General features: G+C 35.4%; 1 protein-coding gene across 2 annotated transcripts; it reads left to right on the forward strand.

The window, feature by feature from the left end:
- Nucleotides 1–1,808: 1,808 nt before the first annotated feature.
- Nucleotides 1,809–22,463, forward strand: LOC124953907 (beta-1,4-N-acetylgalactosaminyltransferase bre-4-like). Of its 2 annotated transcripts, XM_047505963.1 has the most exons (6): nt 1,809–2,161; nt 12,641–12,957; nt 13,830–14,066; nt 19,912–20,095; nt 20,516–20,734; nt 21,225–22,463. In XM_047505963.1, exons 1-6 carry the CDS (start codon nt 2,007–2,009, stop codon nt 21,361–21,363), a joined length of 1,251 nt encoding a protein of 416 aa, XP_047361919.1. In that variant the 5' UTR covers nt 1,809–2,006; the 3' UTR covers nt 21,364–22,463. The 2 variants fall into 2 exon arrangements, with proteins under 2 accessions (XP_047361919.1, XP_047361920.1); XM_047505964.1 differs by lacking the exon at nt 13,830–14,066.
- Nucleotides 22,464–22,823: the final 360 nt, after the last annotated feature.

Genomic DNA, 22,823 nt, shown 5'->3' on the forward strand with positions numbered 1-22,823 from the left:
TCGATTTGAATCGTCGGAAGTTCTTTCGAGAAAGCGTGAAATTCGTTAGAACGATCCGTGAGTGCTATAGCGTAGAGAGAGAGAGAGAGAGAGAACGAGAGAATCGATTTCGAGAGACGAATTCGCCCGGTTTAATCCGACGAGAGTTTAATGGTATTCCCTACGGTGTATACAGCCGAGTCGTTTCTCGCTTTACAGCGTAAGAGAAGCAATTGCCTGCACATACATCGAATATATACGCTTTCACGTTTAGTTTCCTGCTGATATATTTCTTTCTTTCTTTCATTCTTTCCCTTTCCCTTTCCTCCCTTTCTCTTAAAGTCGAATCGTATTTCGAACGAATTATTTCCTCTCCCTTCCTTCCTTCCTTCCTTCCTTCCTTCCTTCCCTCCTTGATGGTAATTCGAAGATATTGTAGAGGTAGTTGATTTAAACATTTTTTGTTCCTTTGTTTGTTGTTTCTCTTTGGTCTTTTTTTTTTTTTTTTTCTTTTTTATTTTGTTCTTTTTTTTCCTCTTTATACATTCATTCATCCACCCTCGCGAACGGCGCTCGACATAAATTTTGCACGTTCGAGGTGAATGAATCGACTATGAAATTCGATAAGTAAATCATGAGAGAACGTGTCTTAGGGAAAATAAAACGTGGGTGAAATTTTGATTGGGAAGGGCGAACGTCTTAAAAATAATTTCGTCGAATTAGAAAACTTTATAAATGATATAATCAAGGGAACCGATTATATCTGACATAATTATGAAAATGAAAATAATTTATATTTAAGGATGGAGGGGTAAAGAGAAATATTTATTTAATCAATTGCAAGTAATGGAGATCGTTAATTTAATCGATCATCTATTAAGAAATTTATTATTCATTTAATTTCGATTCATCGGAAATATATTTTAATCGAGATGAGAATCTATTGGTCCAATTGTAAATAGTAAACGCCGTTCTCTCTTTATGAAGCTGTCGTCTTTAACGGGTTTGGTAACGCACGCTCCTTGCCCCGGATAATGCAGTTACATGCTTCATGCCAAATCAGGCGTATCGTGCTTCGTGGCCCTCGGTTTCCTTTCCAGGTTATCGCGCGATATCCAGATTTTACGACAACGACGACGGCTACGACGATTAGAACTATACTATGTCCGCTCGTAATACTCATATTTTACAACGAAATTAAAAAAACCCACGCACGCGTTCTCCCTCCAAATACTTTTCATTAATCTTATCTCTTCTCTCGTAACAATTAATCGCTTTTGTACTTTAAACTAGAGTACACTCGACGATTTAATTCAATTTCATAGGCAGAAACAAATCTATCGTCTTACGAATGAAAAGTCTTTCCGTCACGAAAACAAAAAAGAAAAAGAAAAGAAAAAGAAACAAGAATTATAACTAAGAAAGACAAAGAGAGAGCGAGAGAGAGAGAGAGATTTTAAAATTAAATTCGTTTTGTTTACAGGATACTACTTCATCGTCTAGTCGATTAATAGGAATAGAGAGAAAAAGAGAGAACTTGGCCGAAGGCGAAGGTGATGCTCCAGGTGAGCGGATACAACGAGCCCTGGGCGGCCCTTTTTTCTTCTTCTCATTCTTCTTCTTCTTCTTCTTCTCCTCTTCCTCCTCCTCCTCCTCCCCTTACCTCTTCCTATTACCTTTCTCCCTCTTTTTCTATCTCCTTTCTCTGTGAACGTTATCGAGAAAGAAGAAGAACCATAGTCATCGCCGTTGCGTCGAGTCGAAGTGAAGAAGAAAAACGAGTAATAGTAACGTCCTCGTCGTCGTCGTCGTCGTCGTCGTCGTCGTCGTCGTCGTCGTCATTCTCATCGAGAAAGAAAAGTCGAAGGACGACGAGTAGAACGAAGAAAAGGTTCGAAACTAGTAAAGGTAATAAAGGAAAAGGAAGATACGAAGAAGAAGAGGAAGAAGGAAAGAGCGCCTCGTCGAAAACGGCGCTCTTGTTACGGCGGCGATAGGAGAGAGAGTTATGGTGGCTCGCACATGCAATGACTGTGGCCGCAGCCGTGGCACTGTGGCATCGTGCCAACCTCTACAAGGCGATGGCCTGCGTCGTCCTCGCGCTCATTGCTGTTCAGTATCTTCTAAGCGGAGTATTGGATCGTCGATCCATCGAGACCATATTCACCATTAATGCTACGAGGTTAGACATTAAGATTATTCTTCTTATCCTTTTAATTCTAATTTTAGATCAACGCTATTAGTTAACGCTCGAGATTATTTTTTATTTTCATTGATAGTGAAAAGCTATCGTAAACTTTACCTGTCATCCCTTCGAGATTTCTTTTTTTTTCTCTCTTTTCTTTTCTGTTTTTTTTTTCTTTCCTTTTTTCTTTCCTTTTTTCTTTCCTTTTTTCTTTCTTTCTTTTTCTTTTTTGAGATTCCTCTCTTTCGTACATACTCCACGGCCATATGTGCTCGGGTTCTTCGGTTAGAGCTTTAATATGCAACGTGTTCTTTTTTTAGAATCTGACCTTTAAAGGGAGAGTAAAATAAGGTCGTTAACGTGCGTTGTAATTTCTTTTAGAGACTGATGACACGCTGACCCAGTTTGTTTCTTCAAGAATTAGCGATTGGGAAAATCGTTTGAAAATTCTTTATCGTTGATGATTTGAAGAGATTAAATGGAACGAAGAAGTTTCGTTTAATTTGATATACTTGAAGTATGGGGAATGAAGAATAGGAAAAGTATCGACGGACGACGTATTAAATAATCCACAACTGGAATTATCAAGCCGCGTATCGCTTAACCCGAAGCAATCGAGTGTGTAGGGACCTTTCCGTTAGACCGATTCTCCTTCCTTTGAGCATCGCAGACAACCGTGAAATCTCATTATTCGGCCGGTAACGAGCCGAAGTAGGCTGGTAACGTTGAAAACTATTACTATTACTACTACTACTACTACTACTATTACTGATATTACTACGTAAGAGATGTTACGTCTACAAACGTCTATCTATTTATCGCACATACGACAAACCGTTCTTCAATGTGTTAGAAAGCCTAAGGCGAACATAGAAGTGCAATTTGCGGAACCAGGTAATAGGAAATAATCAGATCTGCGTTGATAATATCGACTATAACCATTCGCTTCCTTTGCTTATTTTCTACTAATACTCTTATTTTTTTTCTTTCCTTTTCTTTTCTTTTTTTTTTCCCCCCCTTTCAAATTTCCTCTCCTGTAAACATAATTTTCATCGAAATCAGAAAATTCGATCGATCGGAGAAACGCAATAGTCGTCGTCGTCGTCGTCGTCGTCGTCGTTGTCGTCGATCAATGCCTAACTTAATCGTGGCTTTCTCGCAAAGAGTAGGTTAATCTTAATCTCGTTATCGTTCCCGTTGACATGACTGTGGTTGTTCTTCGTCATTCTTGTCGGTGTAGCGCTTCGCCCGTAATGAAGGGAAATTTCCGTGGAAATCCATGCTTTATTCAAGCTTACTCTTGTGGACGTAAGGTGTACGTGATCTCATTATTTCGTTAGTGGCCGAGTAGATTGCCTGTTTACAGAGTCGGTTGGCTTAACGATGCTTAAACTTTCAATGGATTCCGCCTGGGCAGACTTTTTCGATCCGTTATACTTGTCTTGCATCCCTCCCCCTTTTTTTTTTGTTCTTTTTTCCCTCACTTTTTCTATATTTCCTTTTTTTTCCATTTCTTTTCATCCTCTTTTCCTTTTTCCTCGTTGATTTCATTCGTCGTAGAAAATTTTCTTCATTTCAATTCTTTGTTTTTTTCTCTCACTCTCTCTCTCTCTCTCATTTTGTTCTTTCCTCTTTCGTTGTTTTTCAAATATAGAGAAAGAAGAGATTTTTCGTTGTAATAGCCGTATTTATCTTCGCGCTCTTACGTTTATTTTTCTCGGTCGATACGTCCATTTATCATCTAATCATCTCTCGCATGGTACTCTTCTCGATAGAACGTTATTCTGACTTTCTTTCGTGATAGAAAACGTTAGATCAGAGAGAAAGAGAGATGAGATAAAAAGGGAAAAAAAGTAAAAGAAATTGAGAGATGGTTAGCTTTTATGTTTTTCCTGCGAATAATGTGCTACTTCGTGAGTTACTAGAGGCTAAGGTCGTTTTCCAAAAAAGAAAGAAAGAAAAGAGACAAAAAAAAATATCCAAGGTTCCTTCGTTTCGCCGTAGAAAAATATTTCTCAAAGCCGTGAGAAAACGTCTCTAGAATTTTCTCTCTCTCTCTCTCTCTTTCTATCTCTATCTCTCAGTTTTAGTCGAAATATAAAAATACGAGAATATATATATATATATATATATATATATATATATATATATGTGTGTGTGTGTATATATATATATATCTATACGTATATATAGGAAACGAGAAAGAAGAATTTTATGTTGATTCGATCACTTAGAGTCGACCGCATCACGACTAATGGAATTTACATTCTCGAATAAAAATAAGAAAAAAGTATTTCTCTCCCTCTCTCTCTCTCTCTCTCTCTCTCTCTCTCTCTTTTCTATTTTCTCATTCTATTCGTTATACGTTAACGTAGTAGATCGATATTAATTTTCTCTAAGAGCAAAATCAATTGGAATACATTATAGTCTTTTAAATTGTGCTAGTAGTATATCCTCGGTTCGTAAAGAAAAAATTTCGTGCTTTCTATTTTCTTCTTTCCTATAATCATATTATTTTACCATTCCCTTCGTTTCTTTTTCATTAGATACCCAAAATACAATGTAAACTCATGTAATTATTTTTCGATACAATCTTTATAACATGCAAATGATCGATTTTGTAAATAATTATTTTCGTTCAATGGCATTTTGTTGCAAATGCATTTTTCTTCTACCTTCAAATCATTTTCTTTTTCCTCTTTTCTTTTTCTATTTTCCTCACATTCTCCTCCAATATATTATAATAAAAAGGGAACGGGAACAATAGAACAATTTTTCCAAATTGCCCAATAAAATGCAAACGTTCTCTTTCGTTCGTTCGTTCGTTCGTTCGTTCGTTCGTTCTACCTTCGCTATTCGATAAAAACGAAATAACAAAATGTCGAACGTTACGTCGATAATATGATCGGACCGATCGCGTTATCTCGTATTCTGTAATTTCGCACGTTTCACAATCAATCGCTAGAAAACCGTTCGAATATTCTCGGACAGACAGCATGTGCTTATATATACGTATGTATATATGTATTTACGTACGCGTCGATTTCCCGCGTTAATTCGTATTCGAATGCATTCATTCATATTCCTCTGGATAAATTCCATCTCTGTCTTTCTCTCTCTCTCTCTCTCTCTCTCTCTCTCTCTCTCTTTCTCTCTACCATTCTCTCTACCATTCTCTCTGTCTCTGTTCGTCTGTCTGTTCGTCCATCGACCGAACAGAGAGACAAACGACGTTCCTCGTAATTTCTCGAACGTCGCAATTGGAATGTCATTATAATACTAAGCACGTCCGAATCGTGCTTGTCATATTAAATCAATTTATCGTTAATTCGTTCGTTGGACTCTCTCCTCTCTCTCTTTTCTTTTTCTCTTTCCTCACCGTTCGTTTATGGCGAGAAAGTCAAAGCCACTCGCGTTATCAGAATCTTACGGTATTCTTTCGTTAAATGCGGGTAATAGAAATTATTATATCCATGGTTTCTCGACTAGTCATCGAATTTAACGATACCGAAACATTTTTGTATACACCATGGATAAACATAGATTTATTCGTTTGTCCGTTGGGGAAATTAAAAAAAAAAAGAAAAAAGAAAGATAAATCAATAAAGACATTAAATGAATAATAGGAATGCACGTACGTAACCGCAAAGGTTTTTTACAATTTTTATTTTAAATGGTCAATCTCTTATTCTCTCTTTCTTATTCAACTGCATTAAAGGGACTTTATTTAGTAGCAAAGAAGACAGCTGGCGAGTGTCACGATGAATCACATTTGGTTCTCGGTACAAGTTCTTAGTAGAACACTATCGAGATAAATTCCAAGTCTGGCACGATGCCTTAAGATCTAATCTCGTCCTTTAGTAGTACTCTCTACTATGTACAAGAAGGATTCATTCTTCATGTAGAGGTGTTTCGTTAAATATAAACGAACTAACTATTCGAAGGACTTTAAAAAAAAAAAAAAGAAATAACCGAAAAAATAAAAATATCGAAATAACCTATTTGATAAATTTGCATTTCGAGCAGCATGAAGGGGGGGGGGAGGTCGGAGGGAGGAGGAGATATTGAAGAAAAAAAAGAAAAGATATAAAGTGACGAGTTTATTATTGCAATGAATTATAAATTTGTATTAATGCAGAGATAAAAAAAGTTTTTAATTGTCGATTGAATCGGTCGTATTGAGAACATACATTCAGTATACTTTGATAGATACTACAAATATATAAAAACTACAACCCCTAAAGAGAGAGAGAGAGAAAGAAAGAGATTGTTTTTGAGTACTCTTCTATCCACACACACACACACACACACACACGATATTCTCTTTGAAGTCGTTGACATCCCGCTCGCTTGTAAACACAAGCATCGAGTGTCTCTTTATAATGACATACTTGGAGGTCGTCGTACACAATCTATTGAAGATCGTTATCGCGAACAGACGGGCTTAGGAATTTTTTGTCGTTGCCGTTTCCGTCTTTTTTTTCGTCACCGTACATACATATATATATATATATATATATATACGTACGTTCAAAATGATTATCCTTGATGGGTTCCGCGCACGATACCTAAGAGAGCACGCGAGATGAATATTAGAATTTTCTTGTCACTTCTACTCCTTCGCATCTTTTTTTTCCCTCACTTTTACATCACTTTTCTTTCTTCGTTCGAGCTTACGGCTCGTCTAGCGTAAATGGTAAGCTCTTTCATAAATTCATTTTATACGAACGAGTAATTCTTTCCCACATTGAATAATAATAATGGTTGTTATTATTATTATTATATCGTAGCTTTCAAAGAGAATATTTATCGAATATATGTTTCAATACAGTTTAGCGAATAACGATCAACGAACAAAAGCAAGGAAAAATATTTTTACCATTTTTCTGCTTCTAGATTATTTTCTATTTTTCATAGAAAGTTACGTTAATTTACGTTTTTGTATTGAGAATATAAAATAATTGCTTAAGGGAGAAAAAAAAGAGAGAGAGAAAGAAAAACAAAGATATACATTGTGTCGGCAAAATTTCGATAAAAATTAATAAATCGGTAACAACATTGTTGTATCAAAAAACGAAAGAGAGAGAGAGAGAGAGAGAGAGAGAAGGTTGCATCGTAAAGATTCATATGATATTAAATGAAGTGTACATTTTTTTATGCCTCGCATGTCTTGAAAATCTGTTTTATTAAAAATTTCTTTTCTTTTTGAAGAAAAGAAAGGAAGAAGAGGAAGAGAGAGAGAGAGAGAGAGGGATGAGGGATTATTATAATAGCCTCGAAACGTAATACTTTTTAATTTACGAGAAACTCTGAACGAATAACGAATGAGTAGCGAGAATTTACAGTGGTTCATACGTTGTAAATTTAAACGCTCAAATATCGCTCGAAAGCTTTAAAGCTAACTTCGCTCGAGGTGTACCTCGAGGGATGTCGAAAACGAGTGGAGAATTTTCTCGAGAAATTTTCGCGATTTTCTAGGAAACGGAGAAACCTATTATATATACAAGATATATATATATATATATATCCTATATATGTATACGTACATATGTATATATATGTAGTCAGATATACATAGTTGTGCACGACTATTCTGGCTATCGGATTTAGTTGTACCATTTTGTTATTTTATTTCGCCGTCGGAAGATAGACACCGGTTCGCGAACAACGTGACTCTCCATAGAAATCTGCTCTTTAAATCGTCTCTGTTCTTTTTCTCTTCCTCCCTTTTCCCCATCCTTTCTCTTTTTCTATTTTATAAAAATACGCGGAGAATTCCATTTTTGGCACATAGCCCGTACCTCGATGAAGGCAAAATTTCTAATTTATTTATCTTATCGTTGCAAGCTTTTAGAAATTTACCTATATCCAAATGGATGGATATTATTTCGATATCGTTTAGGTATATATATATATATATATTCCTTCATTGATTTTCCTATCGATCGTTACAAATTCATTAAATTGAAAGTTATTGTATGTCATGCGAAGTGACACGAAACAGACAGCTTACTAATTAGATGTAAATGGTATAAATAGACTAATCTCTGGAGTAAGGATACGTGTGTAATGTATATAGAAGAATAGTATCCGTATATATGTGTACATAGGTATATGTATATATATATATATATATATTTTATCGCGCATAGATGTGTCTATCCAATGGTCAGTCAAGTTTTAACAAGACATAGAGAAGATATAAAGTTAAAGAGAAAGATAGGTAGATAGAGATAGAGATAGAAATAGAGAGAGAGAGAGAGAGAGAGAGAGAGAGAGAGGGTTGACGCGTTCCAAGGAACACATTCAATGTTTCCCTGAAAGCAACGTCGACGTAGGGTTTGCAAGTGGAATCGGATACATGCTACGTGATTGCCGTCCTTGCATGTTCAATTTGCATGCATATGCATGCGAATACGAAACCGTCGGTGTTCTACGGATCATCTGTCTATCCCACAGTTAGTAGTACCTTCCTATTGGCATATATCAATGTGTATTTTTCAATAAGTTCTATCGACAATAGATTATAACTTAACGAATAAGAAAATAAAGAAATCTCGATAATATAAATGAAAATATCTATTCGGAATACTTTGCTTGATATTATATCTCATTGATAAGTGCTTTTGATATATATATATATATACATAGAAAGAAAATTTTTACGTCCTTCCTTTATTATTTATCACGAAAAAACTCGACCATTGTCTACCGTTTCTTTATTGTTAATAATTCCTGTTAGGATCGATCAATCATTAAAAATCATCGGTATTTTCATGTGGTTGGTACTTTAGCGAGAGGGTTTTGATTTGTTTATTTTTTTTTTCTTCTTCTTTTTTTTTTTTTTTTTTTTTTTTTTTTTTTGTCGAGTCACAAAAAGATAAAAAAAAGGTAATGCATTGTGAAACGAACGACGACAATCGACGGTTTCGTGACACAATCCGAAACGTATGTGAGCGTTCGCATGTCGCATGTTACTATCGAATTATGCGATTCGAGCGAAACATGTACTTCTATACCTCGAATTACAAGCATTTATAATAATTTCAATGAAAACTGCACGCACAACGTGCCGCCAGCAGGATATAATACATATCCTGAGATGATTTTGGCTTGTGTGTGCGTGAAAAACGTCAGTAGGATAAATTCATTTCAATTTGAGAAGAGAATCCGTTTCGACACCGTACATACAGGAAAAATATCACCTTCTCTAGGAAACTTATTCTCTCTATTTCTTTTTCTTTTCCTTTTCTTTTTTATTTATATATATATATATATATATATATATATATATATATTTTTTTTTTTTTCCTTTCTTTCCTTTTATTTTTCTATTTTTCATGGTAGTCATTATTCATAAGGTGGCTGCTATTACTATTATTCACCGAACGATTCGTATCCGGTAGGTTCGATCGATCTAGATCAGGAGATGCATATAAAGTATTCATGAAGAGTTAAATGATACGACATTACGAAAAAATATAGGCAAGGTGCAGCATTTATTAAAGTATAAATATGTAGATATCCTGTACCAATTTACGTTCGATCGATGGATCGGAAAAACTCTCTTCGTTCTCTCGAGAATTTTCTTTCGCACTCTACATTATAATTACTCTCACCGAACTCATCGATTTAAGTTAACATGTTCCCTCCTCTCTCTCTCTCTCTCTCTCTCTCTTATGTATTATAGTATAGAGTTAAAGATAAGACACCAACGAGGAGTTTGATATTATCATCTGTTTGCTAGTTGCATATTCATAGAGTGAAGTTATAAATTTACAAGTAGAACGCTTTCTTTCTTTTTTTCTCGCTCGTTCTCTCTCTCTCTCTCTCTCTCTTCTTTTGCACAATTTAACGTCATGACTTTCTTACGATTCATTTCATTATCTCTATCATAAAATCTGTATTTATATTATTTGTATTTTAATTAACAGAATATCGCTCATGATTTTTTTTTTTTTCTTTTTGATTGTCGTAGCTCGTCCATCGAAAGAATATAAGTTATCTTATCGGTTATGATAAAGAAAAGAATAATTAAAATATTCGATAAGATTAATTCGATCAATAGATTGTAATATAATCCTTGATATTGATCGATCGAATATGTTCATGCGTATTTATATATCTTCGATAATCTAGTCAAACTCGACGAGTATACTCGGTGATCTTTTACAAAATGTGCTAATAATAATAATAATAATAATAGTATAATGATTTAATCAAGAGCAACGAAGTCATTCTCTCCGTTATTTTTTTTTTTAACAATTTTTTTCGTTGGACTTTTAGTCAACGAGATATAATTAGAGAGAGAGAGAGAGAGATAGAGAAAGAGAAGGAAAGGTAGAAAATAAATTCGTAAGAATTAATCGAGAGAAAGTGTTTGAGGAAGATTGTAAGAAAAAAGGAACAGAAAGGTAAAATAGAAAAGCTTTCGATTCAATATCCGCAGTAATATTTCTTTTTTCACGTTGACAGGGCTTGGTAAGCGTAGTAGTTTATATCTCGGACGTGACCGTTCACCGTTCTTTCCTAGCCGTGGTCTTCCAATCAAACTGTCCTTTATCGCGATGGTCGAAGCGTGAAAAAGACGAGTCTCGTCCGGGGACTGTGATTTCGTTGGAAACGTACATACATACAAATACATAGATAGACAACATAGATACGTATATAGATATATAGATATGATGGAGAGAATTCTCGGGACGGTAAGAAAAAGGAAAAAGGCCGCTGCGATGCTGCTACGGTCCCCGGAAATTGCCATTGCAACGAACAGAGAAGATGGGTTAGAGGAGTAAATGAAGGTTCTCCTAAAATCTCGTGAAAAAAAATCATTCTTGAACTTTAGCGAGAAAAAAGAGAGAGAGAGAGAGAGAGAGAGAGCACACGTTTCTCTGCCTTTCTCTTTTTAAATCAAAACCGGGTAAAATCTTAATGAAAAAAGAAAAAAAAAAAAAAAAAAAGGGAAAAAAAAAGGAAAAGAAAAAAGATATAAAATTTTATTTTTTATCTTCGTTTTATTTAATAAAACTAATAGTGCCTAATAAAAAAGGACAATATATGTATAGAGTAAGAGTACTCCTCGCGTACTTCCTTGTTCTTTATTTTATTGAAAAAAAAAAAAAGGATAACATTTGTTCACGAATGCCAAGAAAAACGACAGATGGAATTATGCTTCATTATCTCATAATCTTCTCCGACACTTCGAGAACATTCGAACTCGTCAAAGTCGCGGGCATCCGCAATTTTTACCGTTACGATCAACACAACTGCAACAACGATTATCGCAGAACTTTTTCATCCTCGAATCTCTTACAATTCTTGGCCAAACGTAATCGTAGGAATAAGGGGAATAACGGTTTCAAGACACTTTGAACCGCATATCGCGATCATCGTAATCAAGGCTCTCGTCGTACGATCAATTTCCCGACAATTTCTTGACTCCTCGCAATTACCGAATACTGCATCGTCAGTCCGTGAGAAGCGAGAGAGGGACACGAATCCAAGGACTTTGATTTCTTTCTTATCCTCTTCTTTCTATCCCGGAAATTATCTCTGCAGTCTATCGAAAAAAAAAAAAAAAAGAAAAAAAAAACAGAAAAAGAAAGAAATAAAAGAAGCAAAAATAGGAGGAAGAAGAAAAAGAAGAGTTTGTTAATGACACTTGAAACTCGTCTCCCACCATAAGTAATGGATAATTCAAAAAAAAAAATGGAAAAGAAAGAAAAGAAAAATAAACGATTATAATATTAATAATACAATAAATTATACGCGCATAATTTATCCGATCCAAGGTAAGAACGTAGAAAAACGTTCGCGTTTTATCACCAACGATGATTAATCCGTCCTCTTTGAGTTGGTAGTTTTTTATGGAAGGAAAAAAAAAGAAGAAGAAGAAAAAAAAAACTTGTGTACATCTTTGGAGTTTATTCCAGTCGAAGGATATCCGGGTGATTTGCTTAGACATAGGCAGATACTACCATTAAGCTAACTGTTGGACGGTCGATCGAGTTTCTAATCGTTAGACAACTCCCAGTGTGGCCGCACGATTACGAAATGGTGCATAGTCAGCCGCGAGGTAGTAATGGTCGCGCTCGCACATGGCTCGCACAGGTTCCCTGTCGATGGATAATTAGCTTCCAAGGGATAGCTCGATGCACCGCTAGATTTGGTATTAACCATCGATCGATATCTACCATGCTCATCTATTTAACCTCTGTGTAGTATTATCTCTCTGTATCTGGAATCACGTTCAAGGCGAGAACTTGATGGTCTTCGTTCGTGTGCCGTGTTATTAGTATCTACTCGGAACAATCTAATTACGTTATATCTATCAATGAACGGATTACAGAATATCTCGTGGTATATTAGATAAGCACCATTTCGATTTATGCAAATATATATATATAAAGGATAACCTATTTTTTGTTAAGTGAACTTTTTTATTAATTTTAAATGTTTCAACCGTGTGGCTTTCAGATATGCCGATCGGACGTACAGGAACCATCCTCGTGGATTGATCATATACGGTCCAGCGACCGTGTCTAGCATTTTCAAAGGCCACAACAACAACAACAACAACAACAACAACAACAATGTCACTTCGAAAATATTCCCATCAGCCGGCAAAGGGGATAATGGTGGAAGTGGTCTCGCGAACATTACCAAAACCGAAGCTGGAATATTTCCGACGAACAACGTCGTTGGGTTGTCTCCTGGAAGCTCACCTCAATATGTCTCGAATGCCACGAATAACGCGACGATTCAACAATGTCCCCTTGTATCTCCAAATCTCGGTAAGAGAAATTAGATTTTCTCGTTTACATCGAAACACATTCGTCATATTCGTAAATCTATATATATATATATATATATATATATATATATATATATATATATATATATATGTCTTTGAATATTTGAAATCATTGTCAATCTCATTTATGATATTAGAAAAATATCTGATAAAGAGAGAGAGAGAGAGAGAGAGAGAGAGAGACAATGTTTTTCAAATTTGCGCAACGTAATAATGGTCGTCGCGAGATAAAAATAATGGTCGTCTTTAAAAAAAAGAGAATGTTCCCGAGATCTTTCCAACAGCATCCTCGTCCTCCTCCTCCTCCCCCTCCCCCTTCTCCCCCCTTTCTCCTCTTCTTCTTTTTATCCGTAGTCGTTTGTCTTTGCACTTCCTACAAAGCTTGGAAAATAAAAGAAGAGAAGGACGAAAGAAGAAGGGTGTCTCGGCTTTTCTAACGCGTACTTCCTTCCGATTCGATTCTTCATGTCTCTTTGATCTTGTCTATTTGCACGCTAGCAGAGCTCGTTAACCGAACACCGAGGGAAACAAAGGTGGAGAAGAGTGGTGGCGGCGAGTATTTACCTCGGTTAATCGATGAACTTCTCTACCCTCTCGAAATCTACCTCCTCGATTCTCCCTCCCCTCCCTCCCCTCCCTCTTTATCCCTCACTGTTCTTTCTACGTTTACTTGCTCTCAATCAAATATTTTAAATCAATGATATTTGATTTTGGTTGATAAGTGTAAACGTCCGCGCGACATAAATGGTCCGATCGTTCGACTACATCGATCAATTGTTGTGTCAATTTTCCTTTTTGTTTCTTTTTTTTTTTTTTCTTTTTTTCTTTTTTTTTCTCTTTTTTCTTTTTCAGTTGGTCCAGTGGCCGTTAGTAAAACTCCACCGGAGATGTCGGTCATTGAAAAAACGTTCATCGAGGTGAATCCAGGTGGAAGAGGATGTCCAACGAATTGCGTAGCGAGAGATCGCGTAGCCATTATTATTCCGTTTCGTGATCGCCCACAGCATCTGCAGGCGTTACTCTTCAACGTGCATCCTATTCTCTTGCGTCAGCAAATCGATTATCAGATCTTTGTGGTCGAGCAGGAAGGTGAGTTGTTTAGTGTGTTTTTTTTTTTTTTTTTTTTTTTTTTTTTTTTTTTGTAAATAACACCTTTATCGTAAATCAATGCTTATCGTATTAAATACAAGATGTTTCATTAGATTCTACCAATCTTTCTACCAATCAATATTTATAATCATTCTTTCTTTTCATTCATATTTTCTTGTACGTGTTAAATACACGTGTGAAAATAATTCGAGCCTATCGCAAAGGTATAGCACGTTTCTAATGTCAAGCAATAAATTTCTGTTCGTAGAGTGTTAGTGAAATAAAAAACACACACACACACGCGCACACATTCCCGTAAAGTATTAATTTAAAAAGTTCATCAAAGAAGACGTTCCAACGTTCTGTTTCATATCTCTTATCGTTATACTTCATATATTCAAGTAATTGTAACAAATTTAGCGAGTTGTCTTGCAGTTGATTGCATACACGTGTTGCTAAAGCTGCGCATAATGTATAATGAGTATATATATATATATATATATACATATGCATATATAATGTATACATAAGAAAATTTTCCCTTGAGTCGAGAGACGAAACAGGATGAATAAATAAACAAAGAAGAGAAAAAAGAAGGAGCAAAACAAGAAGAAACAGAAAAAAAGAAGAAGGAGATGCAGACTCGTTACTAAAAAGGCTTAGAAAAGTAAATCATCGAGCAGAGAGAAAAAGAGTAGCGAACATCGTGGATAAAATCGGCAAAGCCAATGGGATCTTTTTCTTTCTTTCTCTTTTTCCCTACGTTCTAATATTAAACGTGCGATTCGTCTCTGTCTTTCACAGCCACTTAAAGACTCTAACCGTTCTTTTTCTCTTTCTTTTTATTGCACGTGGACCTTGCAAAGAAGTGATGGATATAAACGTTTGAAAAATCCACCTGGGATTTGTTAAAAGTTCACAGATAGAGAGAGAGAGAGAGAGAGAGAGAGAGAGAGAGACGACAGCGATCGTTTTACGAATGTTGCTTCGTAACACCCAACGTTTTCGAAAGATTTATCGTTCTTTTTTTTCTTTCTTGTATCCTCCTCTTTCACGTTAAAAAGAAACGAATACTTTCTCTCTCTCTCTCTCTCTCTCTCTCTCTCTCTGTCTTACGTCGAACTTTGGTATAACTTAAGCCTGTTTCTCTCTCTTTCAATGAGAATTCTATCCAAGAAGCAACGATTCTGCATGTTACAATTAATTCCATTGAAAGACAGCTATTCGTTTAAGTTAAATCCTTGTACAGGAGAGAAAAAAAATGGGATTCAACTGTAGCTCACTTTCATCATTCCTACAAAAAAATTAGCTTTATGTTAGGCTTGTTGTTACGTAATGCCACGTTAGAACGTAATTTAATCGATTAATGCAAGTCGAAAGCAAGTCGAAGAGATGCCGATAACTGGATTTGCTGCAATGCGGTATATGTCCTCGTTCGACCATTAGTTATTTCTTAATCAGACATCGTTAATCAAAGTATATAAGTCTCCTAGATAGCTATCGTCCTTCCTGACGGAAATGTTTCATTTTTTCTTTCTTTTTTCTTCTTTGTCTTTTTTTTTTTTTCTTTTTTTTTTGTAATATAGAACATCCAATATTTATCGTCAACCATATTGTAAACGGAGGCCAAAGCAATATGATTTATCTTGAATTTGTATTATTATTATTATTAATAATAATATTATCTCGTGATCGTCTATCTTACAGCTGTGACGATGTTAATGTTATCTTGGATACCTTAACGGGTCTTTAATTGTCTCAAATGGTCCGTACAAAGTTTCATCCAGCAGCTGCTTTGAAATTCAAATCCTTTCTTCCTTTGCAAACTGTCTGTCTTCTTCATCCCTTTCAGAGGTCTACGAAGATTCGAGATTAAAGAGCCTAGCAGTAATCGGCCACCGAATATAGTTTGCTTTTATATAATTGCCAACGGAGTGAATATTCCTTGGATGGAAATAAAGACGAGAGTAGCGAGCTACGAGTAATCTTTTGATCATCAATAACGTTACTGAATGGTATTGATTATAGGATTAAATGTGTTAATCGAAAAGACCATTCTTTTCTTTTTCAATCCATAGAAAAAGCAGATTTTTATCTTCTTCGTTTTCTTCGAACAAATAATTGCTCTCTCTCTCTCTCTCTCTCTCTCTCTCTCTCTCTCTCTCTGTCTCTCTGTCTGTCTCATTCTTTCTTTCTTTTGTTTGCCCTCTTCGGACACGACTGTAAAAGCGAAGTTCTTTTCGAACGAGAAGATATTCTTTTACTTCCATTTTCCTTCGTAGAGAGATGAGAAAGAATTAGTTTTTACAACGACCGAGTCGACCTTTTTAATGCTTTCTTCCCTACATGTTCCCTTTCTTTTTCTATATCTCTCAAAAGATAAGCTTTTCTCTTTTCACAGGAGAAAACAAAGAGAGAGAGAGAGAGAGAGAGAGAGAGAGAGAGAGAGAGACATTTTCAGTGGGTTAGTTATTGCTTCTCGATACGAAGCGCGAACTCTTACGAGGTTTATCTTTCACTGAGACAATTTTCTCTTCGAGTTAATAATCAAAAGTTTCTTATCCTTTATATTTGACTTTGATTTTTTTTTTTTTTTTTTTTTATACACCATCTGTGTATTCAGAAATATGGAAAGAAACGAAGAAAGAGAGACAGACAGATAAAGACAAATAAAGAGAGAGAGAGAGAGAGAGAGAGAGAAAAGGGAGAAATTCTTCTTATCTCAATTCAAATTGTGAAAAAGTTGGACGGAAAGACAGCTCGAAAGATTTTCAACGAGATGATTCCTTTGTTAGTAGGAAAAGTAATTACGTTTGAGTTACTCACGAACTCTCTTTCACGACTTCTCTCCGAGTGATATCTATATAATGTATAATTTATTTCTCTCTGTTCGATCGTTCGATTCTCTCAAGATAGGTTAAGGTTTCTTCCCTCGAAAAGAGAAATCCCATTGACTCAATGATAATGAAGGATCAATAAAGAGAAAGATATATATGTATATATATATATACTGTCTTGAAAGAGGATAGAAAAATATCGAGATCACTTTTGCTCTTTGTCATTTTCTTCTCTGATCATCTTGGAAATAAAGATTCCATCCTATTTTCAATAGAACGAAATAAAAAACGTTCGATTATTTTATTTTCCATTCTTTTTTCTCAAATCACACAATTGCTTCTCAATGATTATTCCCTTCCATCCGTTTAATTCGAATGAAAATTCAACCGATTAATATAATATCATTGCATATAATTACGATTATTACAAAATTATAGTTTCACATGAAATAATTTCTATCCGTTAAACTCCATATCGAATCGGTTGAGTAATATCGAAGATATTAGTTATTACCCGGTTATATTTCTGTCTATTAATAGGAATTTCAAGCAGCGCTCTATCGACGTTTATTTCCAATCGATAGGGATTGGACGAACTTGTTATTTCGTCAAAGTGGATATTTATTAGAGATAAAAAGAGAGAGAAATTGAATCGTGGTGATAAATAATTAAAAATGTATGAAAATTTGGATGTTCGCGAGAACATAAATGAAGTTCATAATTCGATCTTTTTCTTAGAGCAAACGATTGACTTGTCCGTTTTGATCGTATATCCTCCGAAGCAAAGCTCTCGAGGCATCGTGTAACAAGCAGTTAGGGTAATACGAGAGCATAATAAGATAGAAGAGAAGAAGAAGATGACTCCGGAGCCCTTTCCACTTGTTTTCTCGATTAGAATATTATTTCAACGTGTATTTCGTTACGCGAAGAGTAAAACCGGCTCTCTCATTTACGGCAAGGAAGGATGCTGCTGCTGTTGTTGTTGCGGATATCTTTTGCGAAACGAGTTTCCTCCTCTACAGGAACGACTTATGATTAACGAGCTAAACTCGTCTACTATGGAAATACGAAGATGATACCTGCTGTTTGCTTGAGAATAGATAAATGAAGAAGAGAATGATGATTGGATAAAGGACGGAAATATAAACGTAATGCTAATGTGAAAAGGGGAGAAGAAAAAAGGAAAACAAAATTTAACATTAAATCAGCTGATTTATTAATTAGAAAAACGTTTTATTATTAATAACGTATACGGTAATAACGAGAAAGGATACGTCAGATGTGATGTTATTATTTCTTTTTTTGTTTGATTTTTATTTTTCTTTTTCTTTTTATATCCGGTGTAATTCATCATAGTATCCTTTCTTCCTTATGGAAAAATCCATTTTTCTTGTGAAAAGCACAAATTCGACGAATTCAGGAAGAAAGAGAAAAGAAGGATTTATGATGGAAACTTTCGATATTACGTTAGATAAAATAGAGTTACTGTTGCTTTTCACGTATTACGATCGTTCTCCTGGCCTTTCTCTCTCTCTCTCTCTCTCTCTCTCTCTCTTTTTCCTTGAGATTACATAGTCGAGACCGTCCACGAAATCGATATATGTAAATCGATCGATTCTCCTGGGACACTTCCTATAGAGATAATGCTCTTGTTTCGTCCGTTGAACTGGACGAACGAAAAATCGCACTGAGGAACGTATATACATAGATACATAGATACATACATACATATGTGTGTGTGTGTGCACATGCATGCATGAAGAGAACTCTTCCTCTTTCGTCTTTTATCGCATCTTGTCCTGTCCGATCCATATAAATCTCGAGGCTCGAGTATACCTACACCGAGATTTATTTTATATACACGCACGTTATGGATGGCTTTTAAAGGAGAAGACTCGAAAGGCGTGAATTATAGTTAGAGCGATCAACCATTAAAGACCCTCCCCCCCTCTAACATTTTCTGTCGACTTTAAATCATCGACCAATGATGTAGAATAGAGAAAGAAAGATTCAAGGAAAAAGAAAAGGAGAACATTTTTTGATCTCGGTATATTAATTTTTACTGATAAAAGTAATAAAAATTAGAGAAAATATATATCTAGACAATTTTTTGTTTTTTTTCTTTTTAACCAATTATAAACTCTATATTTTCTATACAATATGTGTGTGTCTGTGTATATATATATATATATATATATATAAAATTTTTAAGAAAGAAAGAAAGAAGAAAAAGGAAGAAAAAAGAAAGAAAGAAAGAAAGTAGAAAGCACTCGAGCAAAGTTTTTGAGGTAGCTCTCTTCAGACATAGAGCGCGAAAGTGCTGGGAGTCTAACTGGGTCGATTAATCTCTCACGTAAGGGATGCTGCAAGCAGCACTTTGCACACACCGCGAAAGATCACCGTGGCTTGTTCGCCACCCTAACCTCTTTTTAGCCGCGTAGTATCTACATACGATATATGGAACAAAACAAGGAAAAAAGATGTGGTTAGAGATAGAGAGAAAGAGAGAAGAAGAGTCCAAGGAGAAAGAAACTTATCCGAAGCGCCTACACGGTTGCCCTACATTTCAATATTTCTCTCCCTCGCCCTCCCTCTCTCTCTCTCTCTCTCTATTTCTCTATTACTATTTCAGACTTTTGCACTTTTTTCCGTCGCATCAGTCCAAGCTCTCTATCTTCTCTATCTCTTTCTTTTATTTTAAAGCGAAGATAAAATGTGAGAAGTTTTAATTGAAGTTGGAGCAGTTTTATTCTTTCTTTCTTTCTCTCTCTCTCTCTTTCTTTTTTTTTGACTTTTCTTCTTTTTCCTTACTTCATCTTTTTCAATTTCTTTCAAGGACCACGAAATTAAGGTCCTTCGCCTTTATCCATCCATCCATCCATCCATCCATCCGTCATTCGCGAAATTTATTCCATTTCTTTTTCTTTTTTTTTCCTTTTGTTCGTATTTTCTTTTTTCTTTTTTCTTTCCCTTTAATTGACAAAGTGTTTTTGGTTCGTCGGTTGCAGGTACCGGAGCATTTAATCGAGCGATGCTGATGAACGTCGGTTACGTGGAAGCCTTGAAGGAGAGAACGTTCGATTGCTTCATTTTCCACGATGTCGATTTACTTCCGGAAGACGATAGAAATCTGTACACCTGCCCGGAACAACCCAGGCATATGTCCGTCGCCGTTGATAAGTTCAGATACAAGTATGATTTCTTTTCCTTGCGATAAATTTATACACATACACACACACACACACACACACACATATATATATATTTCTCGTGATGTAGCACGAACGAACATAATTTAAAAGCAATTAGTTCGGGTTTGAAATGCCGAAACGATGAACACAGAACGGAAGATAATTATTTCCGAACGATAGCAATTTCTCGTCGAATAAAGGGAAAATGGGAATTGTGATGCGGACGATAAATAATTATTACCGTAATTAATTAACGCACGTATCATTAACTCGTTATATTATGTACGATCGTAAAACGTTCTATATCGGCTTTTCTTCATTATCTCGAATTGATTTTTACTGTATATTTTCTATAAAGGGAGATATACGCGTATAATGAAAAATTAAATGGAAATTTCGTTTGAAATTTGATTTTCTCGAGGCTCCCGTATGCCGACCTTTTCGGTGGTGTTTCCGCTATGTCCCGGGAACATTTCAAACTGGTGAACGGCTTCAGCAACGTCTTTTGGGGTTGGGGTGGCGAGGACGACGACATGGCAAATCGTATAAAGGCTCATGGTTTGCATATATCTCGTTATCCTGCTAACGTAGCTCGCTACAAGATGCTAACGCACAAGAAGGAGAAGGCTAATCCAAAGAGGTAAAAGGAAAAAAGAATCGATTAAACAAAAAATCATTGATCTTATTTACGATCTTTATTTCATATTTGTTAAATTACATTTGAATGCGATTTCTGATATAACATTCATACAACGTATTATCTGAATAATCTCTCACATTGCAGTGTATAACGTAGAAAAATATTCATCAGCAGTGTACAGTAAAGAAAAAATCCGTCATCGTTCCATATACAAATGTATTTATGGTCCGTTCAAATCTGACCTCTTGCCCCGTTCTAATATCAATCATCAATCCACTATATACACTAGAGAAAAATCCATCCCAGTTCCATTGTTGAAAAATCCATCGACTTCCATTATCCGCATGTCCGAGATATAAGTAAAACTAGAATATGACAATCGAGAAGAGAGAAGCACTTTTATCCACTTTTTCTTATCTCTTCTTTCTTCTTCTTTTTCCCTTATCTATCTTTATACGTATTATTGAGCGATATTATCATTCATCCGTAGGTACGAGTTCCTGAGGACAGGGAAGAAGAGATTCGCGACGGATGGTCTAAGCAATCTTCAATACGAGCTGATCGATAAACAAAAGCCAAAATTGTATACGTGGCTTTTGGTACGACTGACACCACCGCAGCCCAGCTGATGGCTACCATGGATCGGTTGAAGGCTCTGGGAATTTTCTCTCATGGCCTTATCAAAATGATACAGAGTTCGCTTTCTTTTTCAGAACGTTCCTCCTTCTTTCTATTTTACGACTAATGCTCGATAAAACTCGCACAGTGGGATAAATTATCTGTGAGCGTCCGTTGTTTATTACGTGCGTGCGTGTGTACTTTTTTCTTTTTTTCTTTTCTTGTTCTTTTTTTTTCTTTTTTTTTTTTTCTTCTTTTTTTTCTTTTTTTTTCTTTTTTTTTTCTTTTTTTCTTTTTTGTTTGAACGTTCTCCAAAGAAAAAGAAAGAGAATGAACAAGATGAAGAAGAGAGCGAAGACTTCGATCGGTACGTTTCGTAATACGAAAACGAACTTCCGCACTGTTGTTGTTGTTGTTGTTTTCGATTGTATCCGGCGTGCGCGTTTAGATAACTCGCGTCTATTACTACTGGTTTCCCTTGAAAATCTTAGCACCGTTAGAGGGGTGCGACGACGGTGGAAACGTCATTGCGTGATATATTTTTATTCCTCATATTTTTTTATTGCAACGATAGGATAACGAGTGCGATTAGAGATGTAACGAAAGAGTTGACGTGCCAAAGGAGAGAATGAAAGTGAATCTAAGAAAAAAAAAGAATGAATAACAAGGGAGAGAGAGAGAGAGAGAGAGAGAGAGAGAGAGCGTGTGCATGGAATTTTTATGATTGAGTGCTTGAACGACGGTAATTCGGTCGGATAAAAAATTCCTTAGAATTAAATAAAACAAAAAGACGTCCACGTTATCTCTGGATCTCATTCCGAATCTTCTTCCTGTTTAAATTGAAAAAAACAAAAAAAAAACAAAAAAAAAGATAAAAAGATAAAACACAAAAAAAAACCAAGAAAGAACATAAAAAGTATGATATCACACAAAAAAGACATGGAACGGGAAGAAGAAATAATTTTTTCCAATCGCGGAACGTCGTCTATCTACTTAATTAAGCTAAATAACTTTAGGATATGCTTGGAAAAAGAATTTACTTAGCCTATAATTAGTCATTATATTATTATGTATATATATATATATATATACACACACACACACACACACACATACATACGTACATACACACACACACACACACACACTTCTATTTTTTTATATAAAACAACTTTTAAAAATCGCGAATGCAGTGTCCACCGATACCGTGGACGTTCGCTTTACGTCGTGTCGTCCGTTTGCACGAGATATCAATGAAATAAAATATCAAATGAGATTAAAAATAAAAAAAAAAAAAAAGGAGAGAGAAAGAGGATAGGAAAGAGAAGAAAGAAAGAAAATAATGAAAAAGAAATGAAGATAAGCTTCCTTTTGGATCATCGACGCTTCCATTTTCCATGATTCACACGCAACGCAATTGAGAGGCAAAATTTCATCGCGTGGATTTACAAATAATATAAATATATAAATA

This window comes from Vespa velutina, chromosome 13 (assembly GCF_912470025.1).
Source record: "Vespa velutina chromosome 13, iVesVel2.1, whole genome shotgun sequence".
Taxonomy (NCBI): domain Eukaryota; kingdom Metazoa; phylum Arthropoda; class Insecta; order Hymenoptera; family Vespidae; genus Vespa; species Vespa velutina.